The 23,718-nt window shown below is 33.0% G+C and overlaps 2 protein-coding genes and 1 long non-coding RNA gene across 3 annotated transcripts in view; 1 reads left to right on the forward strand and 2 right to left on the reverse strand.

The window, feature by feature from the left end:
* The first annotated feature begins 830 nt into the window (after positions 1–830).
* On the forward strand, positions 831–6,174 carry LOC134685584 (plectin-like). Its single transcript, XM_063545402.1, has 2 exons — positions 831–947; positions 2,410–6,174. Exons 1-2 carry the CDS (start codon positions 905–907, stop codon positions 5,799–5,801), a joined length of 3,435 nt encoding a protein of 1,144 aa, XP_063401472.1. The 5' UTR covers positions 831–904; the 3' UTR covers positions 5,802–6,174.
* Positions 6,175–10,186: 4,012 nt separating this feature from the next.
* Positions 10,187–23,718, reverse strand: part of LOC134685585 (vitamin D3 receptor-like) — a 29,357-nt gene continuing 15,825 nt past the window's right edge. Inside the window, exons 5-7 of the mRNA XM_063545403.1 lie at positions 16,033–16,261; positions 14,233–14,457; positions 10,187–13,614 (exon numbers count right to left, since the gene is read on the reverse strand). Of these exons, the coding sequence (XP_063401473.1) occupies positions 13,373–13,614; positions 14,233–14,457; positions 16,033–16,261 (696 nt within the window). The 3' untranslated portion in view covers positions 10,187–13,372. The remainder of the gene's footprint in view (positions 13,615–14,232; positions 14,458–16,032; positions 16,262–23,718) is intronic.
* LOC134685586 (uncharacterized) lies at positions 17,510–22,075 on the reverse strand. The gene is made up of 3 exons (XR_010101313.1): positions 22,003–22,075; positions 19,048–19,135; positions 17,510–18,351 (listed from the first exon to the last, which is right to left on the reverse strand). It is a non-coding gene; the product is annotated as an uncharacterized LOC134685586 (long non-coding RNA).

Genomic DNA, 23,718 nt, shown 5'->3' on the forward strand with positions numbered 1-23,718 from the left:
ATAAAGTATCTTTTACATTAGCATGTGAGATACAACAAATTTTATCTTTTAGAAAATAAGCTGAAATTTCAGGGGGATTTTAACTACTTTCAAATTCCTGGTAGATTTTGTTTAAAAATGTCTGTGATATTATTGCAAATCGAGCCCACTTATAATAAGGTTTTTTGATAAAGTGCTGATTCACATTAATAAACATAAAAAAAACGGAACAACTAAACCGAAACAGATGATTTCCGCCAAAACTAAATCAAATCACTATACTCAAATCATTGACTAACTACATACTTTATTGTTCAACATGATACTATGAAGATTTGAAAATTAAAACAAATACACAGCTGGTAACAAAAAAGGGCTTGTTAATCATTAGTTGGGAATATTGGCAAGTTTCTGCCACCGACAGTCGCAATGATGAAAATGACATTTAATCTATTTGAACAATTTGTTCGCTAAATCTATATCAATGGGAAAATTCACAGGATTCTAAATAATTTGTATTTATGAACATAAAATTGTCAAAAACAGAGTACTTTTATATGTCCTGAAATTTACAATTAATCTTAAAATTCTTAACATCTAAGCCTAGTAACTAGGATGTCATTTTTGTTGTTGTTGTAAAAAAAGGGAAGTCGTACATGTATATGTAAACAAAAACAACTTTATGCAATAATTATATAACTCAAAGCATTAATTGCTATTCGTAGAATCATACAATCAAAATTTCACGGAAATACCAATTAGCTGCGTAAACATCATGAGTGTTATTAATCATAGTGTTTTTACAAGTATTTTTTCGGTAAAACTTTTGTATATATAGGTAAAAACTTTACCAATATTGAGCATCTACATATCAATTGATAAACATTGCACTGGTTTAACACTGTTTCTATTCTGTCTATTTACAATGAATTTCAGATTACAGCTCTGTTTGGGTGCAGTTTTAATTTGTAAGTATATTTTGACTTTCTTTTAAAAAAACTCATTCAAAGAAAGTTGGTTTAAATGTCACTTGAACAATATCAAATGATTAGAAATGATTAGAAATATACATCCTGGTTGACAGCACTGGTTTAATTCCACCATTAGTTTGACCGTTAGTCCTGAGGGAATCAATTGATATGATCAGTTCAGTAGTCAGTTCTCCATTAGCTGTTTTATATTGATAATTCTATACGCGTTTTTTGTGGTCATATAGCTCCCTAACCGACTCGGTGATTTCAATGTAGTTTGTTTGCCTCGAACTAGTAAGGTAATACGTAAGATTATTTGTTCGAACAGCGCCTGAGTCGATAAAAAGACTTGGCATTTGCAGCTTCAGCACGCGACATTAAAAGGTATAAACAAAGACGGGTATGAGTCAGAAGAATGTGTCCGGAAGAATGACATATGCATGCCTTTCTACGGACACTTTGTGCTTTTTATTTTTAGGTATTTTTTTTACATATAGCTCTTTAACGCTTTTCGGTACTTATGTATCTTCGGATTTCAAATGTATGGCTTTGAGCGTTCCAGCTGGTGAAGATAAACTCAGAAAAGCGCTCCGGACGCAATAAGTTATTAAACGAGTTGGTTTCCATTCTTTACATCACTGGGTCGATACCTCTGCTGGTAGACCATTAGTCCCCGAGGGTATCATCAGCTCAGTAGTCAGTGCTTCTGTACTCATATGATTCAACAAACTTTACCAAAACTGCCCGTTTTAGATTTGAAATTATTATAAAACTAAGGTTTCAACTCCCACTGGCAAAGTTGGCTTTAGATGAATTTGGCTATTTATTTTAGGTATTTTTGACATATAGCTCTTCAGCGATTTTCGGTACTTATTCATCTTCGGATACCAATTGTTTGGCTTTGAGGGTTCGTGATGAAGGTGAATCATGAAAAGCGCTTCGGACGGAATTAATTATTTTTTTCCATTTTTTGTGAACTATGACTATAAATTCAGGCTCAGTTTATCGATAATGCAACAAGCAGAGATCGCATTGAATTATATCTTCGTCCTGAATATTCATTTAATAAGCTTAGTTTGTTTTGTTTAATTAAGGCGTTTTTAATGAAAGGTCAATACAGAAAAACGCCTCAGACGCATGAAATCTATGAAGTGTTTCGTTTTATTTCATAAAATGAGTTCTGCTTTATTCTTTCAAGTAACATTATTATATAAATAGCTCTATTTTTATCATTTTACGTAAACCCATATTTTTATATATAGAAGATATAGAACAGTTGTAGATTTGAACTAAAGTTTGAAATGCATCTTCATTTCTCAAGTATCGTAAACTTCTTATATATTACACTTGTTAATTTTTTTTAAATATAATAAAAGTTGTGATTCATAACTTACATAGGAAAATACATTTAGGTTTATTATTCCAAACATTCATGATCAAACTATTTCATTTTTTCCAGTTGTTATACATGCTGTGAAATCTGTTCCACTGAGTCTAGACAATAGTTTGAGGAAAAAACGGGAAACTGTCCCGTCCGTTAAAGCCGTCAACGTCGACTTAGAAGATGGTTTAAGAAAGAAACGCGAAGCTGTTCCATCTGTCAAAGCCGTCAACGTCGATTTGGAAGATGGTTTGAGAAAGAAACGTGAAGCTGTACCGTCAGTCAAAGCCGTCAATGTCGACTTAGAAGATGGTTTGAGAAAGAAACGTGAAGCTGTACCGTCTGTCAAAGCCGTCAATGTCGATTTGGAAGATGGTTTGAGAAAGAAACGTGAAACTGTACCATCTGTCAAAGCCGTCAACGTCAACTTGGAAGATGGTTTGAGAAAGAAACGTGAAGCTGTACCGTCAGTCAAAGCCGTCAACGTCGACTTGGAAGATGGTTTGAGAAAGAAACGTGAAGCTGTACCGTCTGTCAAAGCCGTCAATGTCGATTTGGAAGATGGTTTGAGAAAGAAACGTGAAACTGTACCATCTGTCAAAGCCGTCAACATCGATTTGGAAGATGGTTTGAGAAAGAAACGTGAAACTGTACCATCTGTCAAAGCCGTCAACGTCAACTTGGAAGATGGTTTGAGAAAGAAACGTGAAGCTGTACCGTCAGTCAAAGCCGTCAACGTCGACTTGGAAGATGGTTTGAGAAAGAAACGTGAAGCTGTACCGTCTGTCAAAGCCGTCAACGTCGACTTAGAAGATGGTTTGAGAAAGAAACGTGAAGCTGTACCGTCTGTCAAAGCCGTCAACGTCGACTTAGAAGATGGTTTCAGGAAAAGACGTGAAGCTGTACCATCAGTAAAAGCCGTTAACGTCGATTTGGAAGATGGTTTGAGAAAGAAACGTGAAGCTGTACCGTCTGTCAAAGCCGTAAACGTCGACTTAGAGGATGGTTTGAGGAAAAGACGTGAAGCTGTACCATCAGTAAAAGCCGTTAACGTCGATTTGGAAGATGGTTTGAGAAAGAAACGTGAAGCTGTACCGTCTGTCAAAGCCGTCAACGTCGACTTGGAAGATGGTTTGAGAAAGAAACGTGAAGCTGTACCGTCTGTCAAAGCCGTCAACGTCGACTTAGAGGATGGTTTGAGGAAAAGACGTGAAGCTGTACCATCAGTAAAAGCCGTTAACGTCGATTTGGAAGATGGTTTGAGAAAGAAACATGAAGCTGTACCGTCTGTCAAAGCCGTAAACGTCGACTTAGAGGATGGTTTGAGGAAAAGACGTGAAGCTGTACCATCAGTAAAAGCCGTTAACGTCGATTTGGAAGATGGTTTGAGAAAGAAACGTGAAGCTGTACCGTCTGTCAAAGCCGTCAACGTCGACTTGGAAGATGGTTTGAGAAAGAAACGTGAAGCTGTACCGTCTGTCAAAGCCGTCAACGTCGACTTAGAGGATGGTTTGAGGAAAAGACGTGAAGCTGCACCATCAGTAAAAGCCGTTAACGTCGATTTGGAAGATGGTTTGAGAAAGAAACGTGAAGCTGTACCGTCTGTCAAAGCCGTAAACGTCGACTTAGAGGATGGTTTGAGGAAAAGACGTGAAGCTGTACCATCAGTAAAAGCCGTTAACGTCGATTTGGAAGATGGTTTGAGAAAGAAACGTGAAGCTGTACCGTCTGTCAAAGCCGTTAACGTCGATTTGGAAGATGGTTTGAGAAAGAAACGTGAAGCTGTACCGTCTGTCAAAGCCGTCAACGTCGAATTAGAGGATGGTTTGAGGAAAAGACGTGAAGCTGTACCATCAGTAAAAGCCGTTAACGTCGATTTGAAAGATGGTTTGAGAAAGAAACGTGAAGCTGTACCGTCTGTCAAAGCCGTAAACGTCGACTTAGAGGATGGTTTGAGGAAAAGACGTGAAGCTGTACCATCAGTAAAAGCCGTTAACGTCGATTTGGAAGATGGTTTGAGAAAGAAACGTGAAGCTGTACCGTCTGTTAAAGCCGTAAACGTCGACTTAGAGGATGGTTTGAGGAAAAGACGTGAAGCTGTACCATCAGTAAAAGCCGTTAACGTCGATTTGGAAGATGGTTTGAGAAAGAAACGTGAAGCTGTACCGTCTGTCAAAGCCATCAACGTCGACTTGGAAGATGGTTTGAGAAAGAAACGTGAAGCTGTACCGTCTGTCAAAGCCGTCAACGTCGACTTAGAGGATGGTTTGAGGAAAAGACGTGAAGCTGTACCATCAGTAAAAGCCGTTAACGTCGATTTGGAAGATGGTTTGAGAAAGAAACGTGAAGCTGTACCGTCTGTCAAAGCCGTAAACGTCGACTTAGAGGATGGTTTGAGGAAAAGACGTGAAGCTGTACCATCAGTAAAAGCCGTTAACGTCGATTTGGAAGATAGTTTGAGAAAGAAACGTGAAGCTGTACCGTCTGTCAAAGCCGTCAACGTCGACTTGGAAGATGGTTTGAGAAAGAAACGTGAAGCTGTACCGTCTGTCAAAGCCGTCAACGTCGACTTAGAGGATGGTTTGAGGAAAAGACGTGAAGCTGTACCATCAGTAAAAGCCGTTAACGTCGATTTGGAAGATGGTTTGAGAAAGAAACGTGAAGCTGTACCGTCTGTCAAAGCCGTAAACGTCGACTTAGAGGATGGTTTGAGGAAAAGACGTGAAGCTGTACCATCAGTAAAAGCCGTTAACGTCGATTTGGAAGATGGTTTGAGAAAGAAACGTGAAGCTGTACCGTCTGTCAAAGCCGTTAACGTCGATTTGGAAGATGGTTTGAGAAAGAAACGTGAAGCTGTACCATCTGTCAAAGCCGTCAACGTCGAATTAGAGGATGGTTTGAGGAAAAGACGTGAAGCTGTACCATCAGTAAAAGCCGTTAACGTCGATTTGAAAGATGGTTTGAGAAAGAAACGTGAAGCTGTACCGTCTGTCAAAGCCGTAAACGTCGACTTAGAGGATGGTTTGAGGAAAAGACGTGAAGCTGTACCATCAGTAAAAGCCGTTAACGTCGATTTGGAAGATGGTTTGAGAAAGAAACGTGAAGCTGTACCGTCTGTCAAAGCCGTAAACGTCGACTTAGAGGATGGTTTGAGGAAAAGACGTGAAGCTGTACCATCAGTAAAAGCCGTTAACGTCGATTTGGAAGATGGTTTGAGAAAGAAACGTGAAGCTGTACCGTCTGTCAAAGCCGTCAACGTCGATTTAGAAGATGGTTTGAGAAAAAAACGTGAAGCTGTACCGTCTGTCAAAGCCGTCAACGTTGATTTAGAAGATGGTTTGAGAAAGAAACGTGAAGCTGTACCATCTGTCAAAGCCGTCAACGTCGATTTGGAAGATGGTTTAAGAAAGAAACGTGAAGCTGTACCATCTGTCAAAGCTGTGAACGTCGACTTAGAAGATGGTTTGTGAAAAAAAGTATGAAGCCGAAATTTTTTAATCGTTTTGTGCGGAAAACAGATGAGTGTATGTGAAGCTTTTTATTACAGACATGCTAATGGATATAAATGTAATACTTGTGGTCTATTTAAATTGTTTACTATGACAGCATGCCTTTGTTTTCGCTTAGTATTGTCTTCATTTTGATTTGTTGATTGTCTTTGTTTTGTAAATGATTACTTGTTATTTAAAAATTATATTGTTTGTTTGATATGGTTTCTTGAATATTTATCTATTGTAAAAGTCAACCGTGAGAGTTGTAAAGCTTCAGCTTAAATAACAAATATGTAAAATTATTGAAAATTTAAATCAAATAAAGTCACGTTGAGAAAGTTTTAATAAATTATCTATGTGTATATTACTAAACAAAAGAGGTCCAATTTGTTATCCGATATGACTTGTTAAAAGAGGGAGGAAAGATACCAAAGGGACAGTCAAACTCATAAATCGAAAATAAACTGACAACGACTGGCTAAAAATGAAAGAAGACAAACAGACAAACAATAGAACACATGACACAACATAGAAAACTAAAGAATAAGCAACAGTAGCCCAACCAAAAACTAGGGGGGTCTCAGGTGCTCTGGAAGGGTACGCAGATCCTTCTGATAAACGACGAAACAAATAATTCAACTTTACATATACCTCATATAGGATAATGGCGTTAAATGAACATTACATCATTCAAGGTTTTTTTGTTTTCGAAATAATAAATATTTTCAATAATTGACAAGTTCCGGGGCGACAGTTCCAAACACAATTATTTTGAAATGCATAGAAAACTGTACAACCTAAATTAAGCATTAATCTATCAGATGGCAATACGAATACTAAAAATCCAGGCTAGAAATAAGGCATTGGTACTTTAGTTCTAGATCAACAATAGACGTCGTCTATATATAGCTATATGCAGTAACCGCTCAATCTCAAATTTGTCTAGACAATTTTGATGTGGAATAATAATTTAAGAATGACCTGACGTTCTGAAATAACTCCATATAGGTATATAAGATGAGGATAAGTAAGGAAGTATATCAGAAGACGCTATTTGGATTACTGTAATGTATTCATATATTTTAAAAATTCTTAAAATTTCGTTTTCAAAATAGATTATGATAAATACAATGCGCACAATAATCCTGGTACATTTGATAACTATTTACATATAACGCAACTCAATTAGTCTGTATTCCTTAATCAAATGGTCTCGAAAGGAGAATTTTTGATACGTACTCCAAGGTTTATGATATGCATACGTTCTTCGCACTCCGTTCTTAAATCAATTAAATTATGAAGAAGAATACACGCTTATAAGGGGATAAATAATATATTTCACTTTAATGAATGAATTTGCCCGACAGTTCCCTGGTTTTAAAATATAAAAAGGAAGATGTGGTATTATTGTCAATGAGACAACTATCCACACAAGACCAAAAGTTTGTTTCCTGTAGATTCGTCTTGAAGCAAGTGTTTAAAAACATCGAAATCCCTTCATAATTTTACGGACGCCTTCACGAGTTGGTTGACCGTTATGGAATAAACGTTTCACAGATGATATCAGATATGTCCCTTATGTCGTTTATACAATCCCCTTCCATTTTTCACAAGTATGACCTACCAAATCAGACTACCGGGTTTGTGATATCATGAACAATACAACGAGTGCCATATGTGGAGCGTGATCTGTTTTGTTTATCCTTCTGGAGCACCGGCGATCACCCCTATTCTTAGATAGGGTTCGTATTGCTTAGTGTTTATGTTTTTTTTATGTTAGATATGTCGTGTGTACCATTACTAATATGCATGTCTTTTTCTTGTTTGGCCATGGCGTTGTTTATTTCCGGTCTATGAGTTTGACTTTTCCTCTGGTATCATTCGCCCCTCCTTTTTCAACAAGTTAGATTTTAGAGAATTATTCTTAAACAGTTAACCTTTGTTATCATTATTTATTTATTCTTTGAATTCGACCACCGCATTATACTTATCACCGGATTATATTAATATGTCACAGATGGATTAGGATCTTCTTACCCTTCCGGGGCACTTAAGGGGGCAGACCTTTGTTCAGGGAGATAACTCTTTAAATCAGTTAAGCGTTTGTAAAAGTCAAGTTCATCAATGTATTTTAAGCATTTACCTGACACAGATTGAAAATAATCTATGTAACCTAGAAGCTTAGAATATATTAATGAAAATGGTTGACACAAACGGACTGATGATTTTGAGAGTTATTTCCCTTTACCAAGGTCTACCTCCTTAAGAGCACCCCGGTTTTTGTTTCTTACGTATACGTTTTGTAAATTGTTGCTATCTTTTTTTTTCTTTATTTGCGATTGTGCTGCCAGTTGATATATTAACTTATGAGTTTGAATTACCCTTATGGTATTTTTTGCCTCTCTTTTATGAGCTATTAAATCACAAAACTGAATGTCTGATAATAAAATTTCCATTGGAAAATGGGGTCTAAATCAGATGTTTTCCAGCAGACGAATATTAACTCTTTACTTATCACTTATAATATCGGTATCTAATTCCTTCATGAAAATCTAATAATGCTGATCTAAAAACCATTATAATATGTCAAGATTAGGTGAAGTTGGTCTCATACGTGTATTGTATTGTCAAATGATGTTATCATTCAGATGCAGAAAACCTATGTTTCATAATAACTGAAAAAATATTGTTATAAAAAAAATCATATACAGGTTTTATCCAGTCATTTACAATACATTTTGAGACAAATACAGACTTATACAAATTTTGAACTTGGAACTAAACGCACCTGCATACCACCACACATACCCTTTTAAATATAAGCTTTATACAGAAGGTTCACACAAGATCCTAATGCCTCTGAGCTAGCATCGCAACGTGTTTGACTTCAATCAAGGAATTGTATATATACAATTCCTTGCTTCAATTGAGTTACTATATCACTGATAACAATTGAAAGAAACAGAGCCATGATATATGGAAGTAACCGTCAATTATTTTTACAAAAATGAAAACATAATTTTTAAAGAAAAAGGGTTTGCAATTTATTTCGAAATGACAGTAAAACCTGTTATAAGGGATACATATGTTAAGTATAGTAACTCTATTATTTTCACAAAGCATAAATGTATAGAAACTGAATAACTCCCTTTCTTTCATACAATAATCATATATGTCAGGTTTTCTCCCAAACCACAATTATTGAACAATACACCATAGGACACCAATCAATAATCAACTATTATTTTACAATAAATAAGATGCCAAGATCAGTCAGGGGCGTAGCTAGAAATAAAACGATTTATGAATATAAAACTATTAATAAAGCTTCTGAATAGAGTAAATTGTGGTTTATTGAAAACATAAACTACACATTTTTCTGATACAGAATTTACTCAAAATTGTCCAAAATCTGCACTTCGGGTCTAGGCAGAAACGAACTGCTCTATTACTTTGTCAATATTTACACTGAAATCGCGATGCAAATGCAGTAATGCTAGCTATGATAACCTGTCGTTGTTCATTGTTGATCATATACACAGATACGGCACAAAGAAGCGATTTTCTGAAAATATCAGACGTGACTCCACTCTCCAGTTCCATTATCATATGGTCTATAAACGCAAAATATAATGACACTTGCCAATATGATTTAGTCGTGTTTGCAGGGTGATTGGCTCTGGTATTTTGTCGAACACATCACAGTGACATATTTTCAACAATATCGAAGGGTTCTGATAAATCTATTAATGCCGATTGGTACATCTCATTCCAAAAAGATAAACTGTACTCTGTAAAATGTGCTCTGAATCTACATGTCTTAGACTGAGTATAACAAATTAAAATCTTGTAAAAGAAACAAATTACTGTCCAATTTTGGCATGATCTCCAATAAAACATCTATTTTGAAACCAAGTGCCGTTATTTAACGCAATTTCATCAATTGAAATTTTGATAACATATGGGTTTCCTTTAAAAATTTAATATTTTTTTTGTTTTTGCAATTTGTTTTGCATGCCAAATCGATGTGCACACAACTGCATGTTAGCAAATAGGGAGCTACACACCTGCCAGTACATAGTATAACGTTGTCGCAGTTTTTTTCAGCAGTGTCATTTTCAAAACACTTATACAGCACTTAAAAAACATTAGCCTGAAGAAAATAAAATCAAGAGGTGTAACTGTATATTTGTTCGCCCTAACAGAAGTTTCACCGATTTATTTACAATGATATACGTTTATAAAAAAATCAAGGCAACAAATAGCACTGTACTACAAAATAATTCAACACTAAACAATATTTAAAGTATATTTATTAAGAAATTATTCAACATATAATATAAAGATTTTCAAAATCATAACAAAATAATCTAAATTGTATAAATAAATTCTAAGGTAGATTAAATCAAATTAAAGCAACATTTGATTGAGGTTAACAAATTGAGAAAAACTTTTAAGACAATAGATAAATATAAGAAGATTTGGTATGAGTGCCAATGACTCTCCATACAAGTCATAATAAGTTCTTCTGTAATATATATATTTAAACAAAGTAAAAAAATACTTTAAATATCACAGTATTCATTGAATACAAAGACTCCTTTAACAAAAAATGTCTTATTTGCATAGGTGTTTATTCTCCGGATATTTTGGAAAATTTCCTAAACTCCCCTCTGTTAAATATAGGCCTCATGCACTGCAGTAAGAATTTCCTGTCGATTTGGAGTTGTAAATCATACATTTAGATTGCATTGTGGATAACTGTTTCCCAAATTGCAAGAAATTGTTTTCTTCTGTTATATTTCAGAAGGATTTTTTTTCATACAAAACAGTGTAAGAGCGGAATACTTAAAATAAGGTGTTAAGATAATCAAACAATTGAAATGTTTGCTTTTTCATGAAGGCTAGTATTGTGAGCATGATATATTCATAGGTCATTCAGGGAGAGCTTTTTGATTTGATTTGACTATTCCTTTTGAGTCCAATAATATATCTTAATTTCTTTCAAGTATATCAAACTGATAATGTCTCTCATGAAAATACAAAATAACCCATATTTGCTGCCATTACAAAAACAGAAAACAACTACAATATCCTTGAAAATTTCAAACATCAAAGAACTATATCAAAAGAGGACAAATTAAAAGAAAACACATTAACAAAAAAATTATACATTGCACACTTTTAAGACCAATTATTGGCTCGATATCTGAAGGTGTTAATATAAAATCATTGCCGTAAAAGTTTCAAGGGACTCAGGTTTTCAAACAAAGTAAGTAAGAAATTTGTTGTTGGTGTTTTAAAACCATTTCTAAGTTCTTCTTATGGGCTATGTGGTGGCGGTCAGTTTTTATGGGTGAAGGAGGCTGGAGTGCCTAGAGAAGACTACTGACCTTCAAAAGGAAAACTTACAATCCTAGAAAATTAAGATTAGAGTTGGAGTGCAACCGCATCCAAAACCATAGTGTTGACTGGCTAGTGATTTCAGTAGTAGACCACTTGGCCACTGATACCCTATAAGTAAGTGAGAAAAGACTTGTTACTACTTCTTACCACTTTAAACAAAAATAAACATAATTATAACAAGAATAAATTTGCAACTGTACAATTAGCAATCAACAATCCACATGAAGTACTGAAAAGTCCCAATATATTTGATAATGATTGAGGTCAGGAATGGTGGACATTAGTAAGTGTATATCACCAATTACCTTTATAAAAAGAGGTCCAGATTTGGGATAAAACTTTTACCTAATTCATTACTTAACATAGTAACGGGACAATTAATACATCTGTAATGCATGCACTGCATGATTACAATTGATCTCCATTTATCAGAAAATTAATCTTTATTAAAAAAAAATAACCATTAAATGCATCATTTGTTTGTTATGTAGCAAGCCTTCTTCAACAAGGAGAATAAACAGAACCATGAAATTTACAGTTAAATTAGAATAAACTAGCACAGCCAGGAACATATATCTCTGTAGCCAAAGATCAACAATATATTTGAGCTAACATTATTGTCACTATTACTATATAACACATACTTATATTACTATCTAATAAGTAACAATAAAATAGGAGGTAAAGAAAACAAAATAATCAAACAATGAAATTTAACAATGATAATAGAAATCAAATTTATAATTTGGTCATAAATGTATGATTCAATTTAATACAACATCTGAGCAGTTTATCATTTTAATATTGCAATATATATTAACATGAAATATTCAAAAAATATATATTATATTACACATGAATCTGTCTTGTAAAAGCTATGAGAAAATGCATGAAATATGGAAAAAGGGTTCAAACTTATCTCTTTTTGATAAAAATCATCCCAGAATCTTTTTAAATACGACAATGCAAAATAGTGAATAGTTACTTCTCATAAAAATTTAAAAACTATGACTTTTGGCAGGAAGAATGTACACCTCTTTCAAAAATAAGACATGAAAAAATATTAATATAAATACTTCTCAACTTTTTACCACTGGAATGTATTACTATTAATGTATGGTTAATTTTAATATGCTTATCAATTGCATCAAAATGTTATTAAAAGGCACATATTGGACATATAAAAAAAGTACTCTAGAAATCAGACGGTTTCATTAAATGCATATAAAAAAAATATCACAGTTTAAATCGGACATATAATGCACAATAATGAATTATATGAAAAACAAGTACTAGTATGTATATTTTAATCCAGCATTTCTTTTCCTTTTGCAAAAGTTGGGAGGAAGAAAATAACCAGCAGACAATGGCAGATACATATGATGACATAATGTTTTTATATAATAATAAAATTTTAATGAAAGTTTGCATACATGTTAAGACAGTTGCCTCAAGCTCACGATAGGTGACCTATAAAATAAATTCATACTATTTTCCAGTCTTAATGCTTAACTTATTACATCACAGTAAGAACAAATTGTTTAATGATGTCAATTACTCTCATTATCATAGATTCAACCAGTGTGATTCTTTCATGAAAAGCAACTCCAGATTAGTATAAACAAAGATAAATGCACATTTAATGGGTCATTTTCTGTTATTTATTTCACAAAAAGGTTTTTAAAGACCATGTCACTATGATATAGTTAAATCACCAGCATCATTGTGTCCCAACAAGGATAGATTATAATAATTACACAATCAAGTAAAACTGTCAAGTGTCTTAATGCCAGATATGGTGAGAAGTACACTGGAGAAAAACAATACAATGGAACAAATGAGAGAACACTACTTTTGGAAAAAATGTCAATTTCCATGTTTTAATGGCCTTTACTTTTTCTTTAACCACTTGCTTTTTTTGTATGCTCACAGTAAAGAAATACTTCAACTATATCTTAAATGTTTGAGCATCCTATCTAACATCCACGACAAAGAAATAATAAATCAGTACTAGATTTTCTCCTCTCACTGGCAGTGATATTTTCGGGACACAAAGACTGACCTGATCAGACACATACTATAGCTTTATATATATATATCAACAATTTATTTTACCCTATAAATTAAAGACCAACATAAGCATATTAACCAGACATCAGTTCTACTAGTAACGGGTGGTTCTTCAAAATCGGCCATTCTAGTTTGATTGATTGTGCTCTCTTCTCATTCATTTCTGATAGCACTCTTAGACTAGCCACTCTGTCTAGTACCTTAGAAAGGTATCGTTCCTCTGGTCTATGGTTCACCTCAAATAAATATTTCATACACATCAGCAGTTTCCATTGGATCTTCTCTACAGCATCTCTGTCTTTTAAGGGACATCTATCTATTGTAAATAAATACAATTTAAATACTATGAATATTCCTTTGATATTTTTCGCCTCTCTTTTTTAATCTTATAAATTCTTACTTTTTCATTTCATGACAACATCAAGAGGTACTTTTTTTATATAGACGTTAAACCAAATTCTGGTTGAAAGTATAATCAAATTGAAATAAACTGAATCATGTAAATATTTCCAATAAAAAGATTGTTAATTTTTATCATGTATATCACCATATATTTCTGTAATCATAAATATAAAGAAAATTTGTTACTATCACTTACATATATACTTAAAGCTATAAGTAGCTATCATGAATATTAATAGGCAAATATTATTACTAGTTGAAATCACAATGGACTTTTTCTGTTGTCCATTAGTGTTATAAAAAGTTTCAAGTTGTGTGAAATTTAATAATATGGAATTAAAAGGACAACAGTTTATTATTTTCAATTTCAACAAATACCAGTCACTGAGGAAGCAGATTTTTTCTTTACATGACAGTGTCTGACACAAATATTTTTTATTTTTTTCCTTATCATATTTTAATTTTTCTTAAAACATTACATTTTGAAATGAAAAACTGAACATAAAGACCTCGATGCAACTTTTTGACCTACCTGGGGATACCACAAGGAATGACCTCAACACAGCAATATCATCACATGTCAACTTTAAACTTTGTATTTTTCTGCTGTGTTCAAAAAGTTCTTCCACAAATTCATTGCCAACAACTTTGGCTAGTTCTGTCTTATGATGACACTGTTTCATCACTCCTGTTGTTACTTCTAAGTCAGGACAAACAAACCTCTGGTAACCAATAAACCAAAACTCAAATCTGGAGACTGAAAAAAACATAATTTATATGATACACTTTAAAGAAATAAACAACAAAACTAACTTTATTGAAAGTTGAATCCAAGGTTAAAACAAACACTATCTAAATTAGTTGGAGTTGTTCCTGATATGAATGAATTATCACCATAATTAGAATCATATATTATTTTATCTGCATTAATCAAAATATTGCTAAACCACATTGGACTATACTGCAGGTATATTGTGAATACTTTTTATCACCGCCCAGTAGTCAACATTTCAGTATTGACATGAATTATCATTCTGGTGGTCATAATTATAAAGTAACTGTTTTCTAAAGCTTTTCTATTTCAGGAATAGATTACCTTAGCTGTTTTTGGTAAAACTTTTAGGAATTTTTCATCCTCAATGCTCTTCAACTTCATACGTCATTTGGCCTTTTTAATACTTTTTTTTTTTGAGAGTCATTGAAGAGTGTTTTGTAGACAAAACATGCCTCTGTCACAAAAAACAAATTTCATTCCTGGTATCTATCATGATTTTTTTACAGAGAGCTCTCACAGACCTGCCAACTTTTGAAAATCTCCATGGGGGATTTAGCGCGCGACAAGATTTTTAAGGGTTACAATTTTAGCGTCTTTTCTGTGATCATTGTTTTTTACACCTAAAATAGTATAATTTCTCTTCTTTTTTCTTTTGGTATACTAATGATGAGCTTATAGGCCTTGTTTTTTTTTTATTTGCATGATTCTTGTACTATTAAATTATAAAATTGACAAAATAACTGAAGAATAGAGAAAATGGCATAAAAAAAAAAAGAAAAAAAAAGTAGAGACCCCCCCCCTTTTCCCCTCCAAAGACCTTCTTATCTATGAACCTTGACTCAAAACATCTAAAACTGCAAGTCCTATAGTAAGAAGGATGAAGACAGATTTTGATTTAGTCTTACTCATGGTCTTATCAGTATCAATGAGAAAATGGATACAATTTGAGTTATCTTTCTTTGTATTCAGAGGTGCTCTTACCGGCGGAGGCTTATACAGTAGCACAGTAGAAGTGTATACAAAATGGCGTCGAACATTGTCTGGTTTCCAAAATTAAACAGATACCAAGATAAACGATGTTTTCTTGAGAATTCATTACAGTTCTCATCTTTCAATTAATTATTATTTTGCTGTGGAACTACGGCAAATGTTGCAAATTGTGCTTGTATGATGAATTGATTAAAAATAAAATTGAAAGGTTGTTTGACCAACTTTGTGTATACAAATTAATTTTGAGGACTATTACGACCCATAATTAATCTGATTACATACAACCACTAATTATGACACCTGTTGTGACTGTTGATTAGCGTAGGGTCATTAACTTGTCATAATATTTCCCCAGGTTAAATGATTGATTTTTAAAAATTGATCAGAAAAACTTCAAAATCGGTAAACAATATTTTTTTCGGGTATATTTGTTGAAAATCGGGATTTTGACTAATTTTACGATCCCGATATCGGGATTCGGGTTGAGGGGTAAAAATCGGGATGATACCGCGAAAATCGGGATAGTTGGCAGGTCTGCTATCACACAAACATCCACACAAATATTACCTTTAATCAAAGCTGCTTGATCTTCTAAACATAAATTAATGAACCCTGGAATGTTTTTAACAAAGTTAATGTATTTAGAGACTCCATTTTCTAAAGTAGTAGCTATTTCACTCATGAGTTCTATTCTGTTATCTATATCGATACCAGTTGTATTGTAGAAGTTCTTAAATTCATCTGTCGGGAGCTTGTGAAGGTCTCCAAATATGTCAGTTTTCGCTTTATGCTGCCTCTGAAATAACCAAAGCAGTTCAAAGCAATTTCAACAGGTTAAAGTACAACATAATATCTATAACAACGTTAGTTTAGAAAATAATGGAAGCATTAATTCAAGATTTTTTTTACAATGGCAATTGGCCTTTTTATAGTGTGTTTGTCTCAGAAGCAGGAACATGTGGGTTTAAGTCATGGCTGGATAAAAAAATGTTTATTTGCTGCTTATATAAAAAAGAAGATGTGGTATGATTGCCAATGAAACAACTATCCACAAAAAACCAAAATGACACAAACATTAACAACTATAGGTCACTGTACCACCTTCAACAATGAGCAAAGCCCATACCGCATAGTCAGCTATAAAAGGCCTCGATAAGACAATGTAAAACAATTCAAATTTTGTTGATTGTTTAAGGACAAAGTTTTGTGGACTTAAAAAAACTTATACATACATGTAATTATATGTTGTAATTTGTTGCAAATATTTCTATGGTTTTTTTTCTTATACATTTTTATATTGATTGCGCAGAGTCTTCCAAAAAAGCCAACATCAATTTTTAGAAGAATAAAAAACAGTAGCATGAGTAGGTACATAACAGTCTCCGGGACAAGTTTGCAATTCCGCTGAGTGCAAAAGTTGTCACCTTAATTTTTGAAGTTAAGTCAAAACAAAGTTGATAACTTGGTTGGTATTGGTTCCCTGATATTTGTCCTAAAATTTTTTTGCTCTAGCACCACTGTTGAAAAAGTTATGCCCCTTTTTTCAACAATTTCCTCAGAGGAAAAGTACTTTTCCTCAAGGGAAATCAAATTTCCCTGAAGGAAAAAGATTTTTCCTCAAGGGAAATTGTTTTTTCCTCAAGGGAAAAAGATTTCCCTTAGGGAATTTGTTGCATAATTATTTCCTTTGAGGAAATTCTATTTCCTTAAAGGAAATTCTATTTCCTTAAAGGAAATTCTTTTTCCTTAGAGGAAATTCTTTTTCCTTAGAGGAAATTCTTTTTCCTTTGAGGAAATTTGCAGCTTCAAATTTTCCTTTGAGGAAATACTTTTTCCTGTGAGGAAATTTGTAGCTTCACATTTTCCTTGGAGGAAATACTTTTTCCTGTGAGGAAATGTTTGACAAACACTTTTCCTTGGAGGAAAGTTCAAGTCAACAAATTTCCTCTAAGGAAATCATTGTTCGTCAAATTTCCTCCAAGGAAATTTCTGAACATCAAATTTCCCTTAAGGAAATGTTTTTCATTATTTTTACTTGTTAAACATTTCTTCACTACACCATGTATACAAACAGTATGAATATAATTATTAAAAGACTGTATAATTGATGCAAATGATATTTAAAACTTTAATAAATGTTTGACTCAACATTTTAATGACATTGAAAATAATACAGTCTGACTGTTTAGATCTAGGTATTGTTTATACTTTTTATATAAATTTAACTTTGGTTTATAATTTTTTTGGAGCAAATGCTTCTGTTTTCTTTGTAATTGTTTCAATGCGATACATTAATAAGCAACCAATTTGAATGTCATTATATCATTTGTGGTGTTCTAAAGAATTTGTTTATATATTTGCAGATTAAATAATAAAATAAACACTTTTCGTGTTATTTTAAATTAGAATTTCTTCTGTTTCAGCTTGTGTACAGTTATTCAATCCACTATGTAAGAATTCAGTGAATACATTATTCCATTCACTAAACAATTCCCTTCAATTCTAAGAGAAATCATTTTTGCAAATTGTTCTTCAATGATCTTCTTCTGTATATTTGATATGAGGGAGTGATGTAAATGAGTGGATAAAACTGGTGTTCCTTTTTTCAACAACAAAATAGTATTTGTTCTGCATTCTCCTTTCTTTTGATTAAGATATGTTGTTGCTTCTATGCAATAATGTTTTTGTGTATCTATGATAGAACTCCATTTTGTTTTATATGGTCATTATCATGTGATAATGTTGAAATTTCCTATTTCTTTTTTGCAGGAAAGCACACATTCCATTTCAAATTAATCCAATTATGCACTATGTAAATAAATTTCAACTTTAAGTTTCCTCTTCAGTAATGACCTATTGATCATGAAAACCAAGATGTCTGATCACCTATAAATACACAAAATAAACAAATAAAATGTTATAAATGGAGAGAGAAACAGCAATAAATGTTTTTCATGTGTATCTTTCCTTATTAAAATACATTAAGTAAACTTGAACTCGAGAAAAATAAATAACTGCGATGTAGACTAGAAAGTATAAAATGCCAAATAAAGTATTCACGAAAAATTAGTTGATTTACAGTAGTCAAGTCCATGTTTGCAGGAAATTTACATCATTGGTTGTCTGGTGGAGAGTTGTCTTATTGGCAATCATACCACATCTTATTTTTATATAACCTTGCCATATTCCTATTGTGCCTGTCCAAAGTTCAGAGCCTGTAGCTTTTGTCAGTTTAGTCTGACACTAAAATTTAGTGGTTGTTGTTGTTGTTGTTTCATACCGGTCATATTTATTTTTTGTAATTTATTTTGTTATAAACTAGACAATTAGCATGATTAGTTTTACAGTTTGGATTGATTCAATGTTTCATCTTTAGGTCTTTTATAGCTGCCTACTTTGACTATAGTATAGGGTATGGATTTTCTCATTATTGAAGGTCGTAACAGGCCTACAATTGCTTTCTCAAAGCCATGATAGTTTTCATATTTAATATATACCACTACTTTGAATTTTTATAGTAATCATGATACTAGTAATCATCTTTCAAGTTCAATTACTTTTTTAAATTAAAAGGTGCCTTACCATTTAGGTTTAGTTGGCTTCTGCAAATTTTACATTGCCTATCATTTCTGCTGTATATTATTTCTCTGTATCTTCTATAGTTCTTGTCCTATACATAAAAGAGTAAAAGTTGAATGACATCTTGCATCAATATTTTTTGCTGTTTAATGTACATTTATATGTATATTAATGTGTGTTTAATAAAAATCTAAACCATGAGTGCTTGATAAGCTTCTTGCCCTTATAGCTGGTCTGTAAGCTTTAAATGAATTTTATTGATCGACTAAAAAACTATGAGCACTGCGCAAATAAGACCCCTGCCCTCCAAAAAAAAAAAAACATGCACAAACAGTGGTATTCATTGACATAAAACATGTATATAATTTGGCTCAATTTATAGATCTCTCAAGTGACTATAAGTTTAAGGCTGCGATTTTTTTAACAAATACATTTCTAAAACCTTTCAAAGATTTTGAAAATGGACAAATTTTAAATAACTTTGCAACAACTAAAGTTCCTTAACTCTGCATCTTATAAAAAAAAATATACATGATAAATAGGGAATGATACTCCAGCTTGAATATTATTCAAAGTTTTAAAGGAACATAACTGAAGAACGGTAAAAGTTTTACTACCAAAATTTGAAATTGATCTGATTAAAATTGTGATGAAAAGTATTGTTTTAAAGTTTAATAAAATTTGGTTGAGGGAAACTTAAGTTAGAAGGCCGAAAAAAAAATTCCATTTTTAAAGAACATAACTATAGAATTTAGTAAAAGAGACACTACCAAAATTCAAACTTAATCTGTATTTTGTGGTGATAAGCATTGTGTATTGATTTCATAACATTTGGTTGAGACAAACTTAAAAGTTTAGAAAACAGGAAACCAAAAATTCAGCATATTTTCCCCATTTCTAAAGGGGCATAACTCTGATACTCTAGTACAGTAACACTGACATCACCAAAATTCAAACTTGATCTGAGTATTGTGATAACAAGCTTTTGTAAAAGTTTAATTGAATTTGGTTGAGGCAAACTAAAGTAATGTAAGAAAACAAAAAACAACTTTGGGACAGACTGACAAACGATCAAGTGTTAAACATTATGCCCCCTCCACTTTGGGTCATAATAATAAAAAGGGTGTTTATGTCAAGATATAAAAACAATTCACTAAAGTTTCATAAAAATTTGTGAAAGCATTCTTGAGACTATCCTAATCCCAAGTCATAATAGTACAATGACATAAATCAGATTTTTTTTTTAAATTAAAAGGAAAATTATCATGTTTATGTTATACAAAAATAATTCACCAAGTTTCATGACAATTGCTCAAAGCATTATTAATAGTATACGTACTGGAAAATCCCCCCTTTTATGAATAAAATCCCTAACTTTAAATTAAAAATTTAAAATCCCTAAAAATTAAAAAGGACCTTAATTATCATGATTATATGTGACTTGTTATTTAACATAACAAAAAAAAACAAAGGCAATGAAAATGAAACTGACAATGCCAAGGCAAAACATAAGATGCAGAAAAGAAAAACAAAACAAAACACTTAGCAACACCAACATCACCAAAAAACAAGTGTTGAATTTATGTGCTCAGTCAGTCAGTGAGAGTTCGCAGATCCTGACCTACTATATCTATGCTTAAAAACCTAAAAATCATAAAGTTCTAAACATATTTTGTAAATTTATACTTGATTAACAAGTAAAACTGCGAGCTACTGCTCACTGATGATACCCCCGACGCAAGTGGATAATATAAATAGTGTAAAAATATGCAAGTGTACGGTAAACAGGAAGTTGTCGAGTGATGAATCTGAAAACGCATCACACGGTATAGCTGTCTTATATAAATCCTGAAACCAAATTTCAGAAATCCTTGTATTGTAGTTCCTGAGAAAAATGTGACGAAAATTTACAACTTGGCTATCATGTGTAAAATCATACAAGTGTTCGATTAACAGGAAGTTGACAAGTGATCAATCTGAAAACGCATCACACGGTATAAATGACTTAGATAAACCCTGAAACCAAATTTCAGAAATCCTTGTATTGTAGTTCCTGAGAAAAATGCGACGAAAAATATTCATGGGACGGACGGACTGACTGACGGACGGGCGGACTGACAGACAGAGGTGAAACAGTATACCCCCCTTTTTTGAAAGCAGGGGTATGAAAAGTTGTCATAAATAGCATAGACACCTTTGAGTTTTGAGAACCACATGTGTTAATTGTGCGAGTATAATCATTGATAATCATGCACAAGATTGACTTTTAAAAGCCTATATATTGAAATTTTCTGAAAATATTGCATGCATTTATTAATACGACCAATTTCAAGAAATGCACAGTGATGTCATGGATGTGAGATGATTTATTTAATTGTAATTTCAGGAATTTACAGTAAAGGCTTTTATCCCCACTGCATTTTGCACTTTTTCTTATTTAGGAGCCAGAAGTTATGGCCTTTGTGACCTTTGTATGATTTTTATTTTAGTTTCTTTTTTTTGTATTGAAGAGTTTAGTATGACGTCCATTATCACTCAACTAGTATACATTTTTGTTTAATGGCAAGCTAAAGCATGACTCACAGGCACGGATCCAGGGGGGCTGAGGGTTGGACATGTTGGAAGCCCCCCTTTCTTTAATGGAAGATCAATGCATTTGAATGGGGACATGTAGTTTGACCCCCCCCCCCCCCCCCCCCCCCCCTCTGTCCTGCGCTAGGAACCCCTTTATATGACTCAGGATCCACCCCAGTCTCAGGTTTTGGGATCTTCTCGTTGCAATGAAGACCCATTGGTGACCTATGGCTGTTATCTGCTCTTTGGTCATGTTGTTCTCTTTGATTTCTCCCCATTTCCATTTCAATTTTCTTTTCAGTTCTATTATAAATATTAGAAACGAGTTTGGCGCGTTTACAAAAATATAATTGTCTGTGCTGACAGGGGAGTATGTGTGCATACCAATATTTAAATTTTCTAGGCCTTCTTTTTGAATATTTTGTGCATTTCTTGGTAAAATACTGTCAGACCTCGATCACTTATTGTGCTGTTGTTTTACAAATACGGTCAAGTAATGTACAGGGGAAAGAAACGAACTAAAAAGACCAAAATAAGCCACAACTAATGGGGGTCTCATTGGGGGTTCTGTTCACGGATCCCGCTTAGTTACTATTTATTTTTTTAGATTCCCGCATGATGCCATTACGCTTACACTATATAAGTGAACAATTCTGATATTTTTGTAATTTCCCATGTCCCGCTAAACTTCATTTCGCATTTTCACGGCACAACAATTTGAGGGAGGATATAGGACCTTTATCGGGACTCTGGGATCGGGTGTTTTTAAGCTCTGGATTTCGGGATTGACCCTTTCGGGATCCGATAATTCTTTTTTCGAATTTCGGGACCTCGGGATTTCGGGATTTCGTGTCATAATTTGACTTTCATGTGTCACGTTTACAAAAAATATGCCTCGACAATCCCGAGTCCCGCTCAGACCCCCTTATACATACATAATGAATAGTTTACTATGTAGTCAGTAGTCGGGTCAAATACACGTGTATATACTTTTAGACGACCTTAGATTCATTTCACAGTGAAAATACTCATTAATATTGAACATTTTAGATCACTTCACATTTAAATTTAATAACTTTTAAAATTAAGACCAAATAGATTTAAGATCATTTAATCGAAAGATGATAATTTGTCAATGAGCAACTGTAACCAGGTACTGCATTTTTTTGCATGCGTCAAGAAACAGTTAAAAGTTAAACTTCTCATCTGGACTTTTTAATTAGTCTGTATACCGGACCTCTTCTCTATTGTGGGATTGAAAAAGATCTAAAGTTAAAAATGCGGTTTTGAGCCTATTTCTTCTTTTTAATTTGGTAACACGTTAATCCATTAGTGACACTAATATGGTATATTACCAATAATAAGGCCATATATTTCGGTGTGTATAGAAATACCGCAAAAGATTCTTAGTGCACTAAGAAGAAAGTTTTTGCATTAAGGACACTAAAACGATGTTTTAAGATCACAGCGAGCATGAATATAAGAGGATATGATTAAAAACCTCATATCTATAAAGTTAGGTATCAATAGATTTTGTAATTTTGAAGTTAAATGACTTTTTAATAAACGCGTGCCACTCGCCACGTGACAAACGGTTTATTGCAGATTCCCGAATTATCATGTTCAATCAACCTAATCCAATAAACAATTGTCTTTTGATCGTTACTTATTGATTAATCAATGGTTGTTAACCTAACGGATTAGCGTGGTATAATTTCAAGTTTATAAAAGAAAAATAAAAAATAAATTTTGTGTTTTAAAACTTTGCCTTTGTTATATATATTTAGTTTTTAAGGAAATTGCTATGCAAGCTTTTTTATTAATTATCGAACTCTATTTTGAGATACAAATTGAGAAAATAAAGGCTTTTGATATTTCATTTCCTTACAAACAACACAAGAGTTCACATACTATCATTATTCCTTGAAAGACATTTGAGAGTATGTGGTGTCCATGGGGTTCTTCAAAATCCGATTACAGAAGTGAATGATATAGAAAAACTCCAAGAGGTAAAATTATTTTACGTTTTAAAAAGAGAATTATAGAATAAATCATAACTGTCTTCTATGAAAGATAACTTTAAACTGGTGTCAATGCTTT

This window comes from Mytilus trossulus, chromosome 9 (assembly GCF_036588685.1).
Source record: "Mytilus trossulus isolate FHL-02 chromosome 9, PNRI_Mtr1.1.1.hap1, whole genome shotgun sequence".
Taxonomy (NCBI): domain Eukaryota; kingdom Metazoa; phylum Mollusca; class Bivalvia; order Mytilida; family Mytilidae; genus Mytilus; species Mytilus trossulus.

Bases quoted from the DNA above. Each gene is read 5' to 3' on its own strand.
- LOC134685584 (XM_063545402.1), top strand. From the start codon at position 905: ATGAATTTCAGATTACAGCTCTGTTTGGGTGCAGTTTTAATTT. The intron at 948-2,409 runs GTAAGTATATTT...CATTTTTTCCAG, and splicing joins TTTGGGTGCAGTTTTAATTT to TTGTTATACATGCTGTGAAA.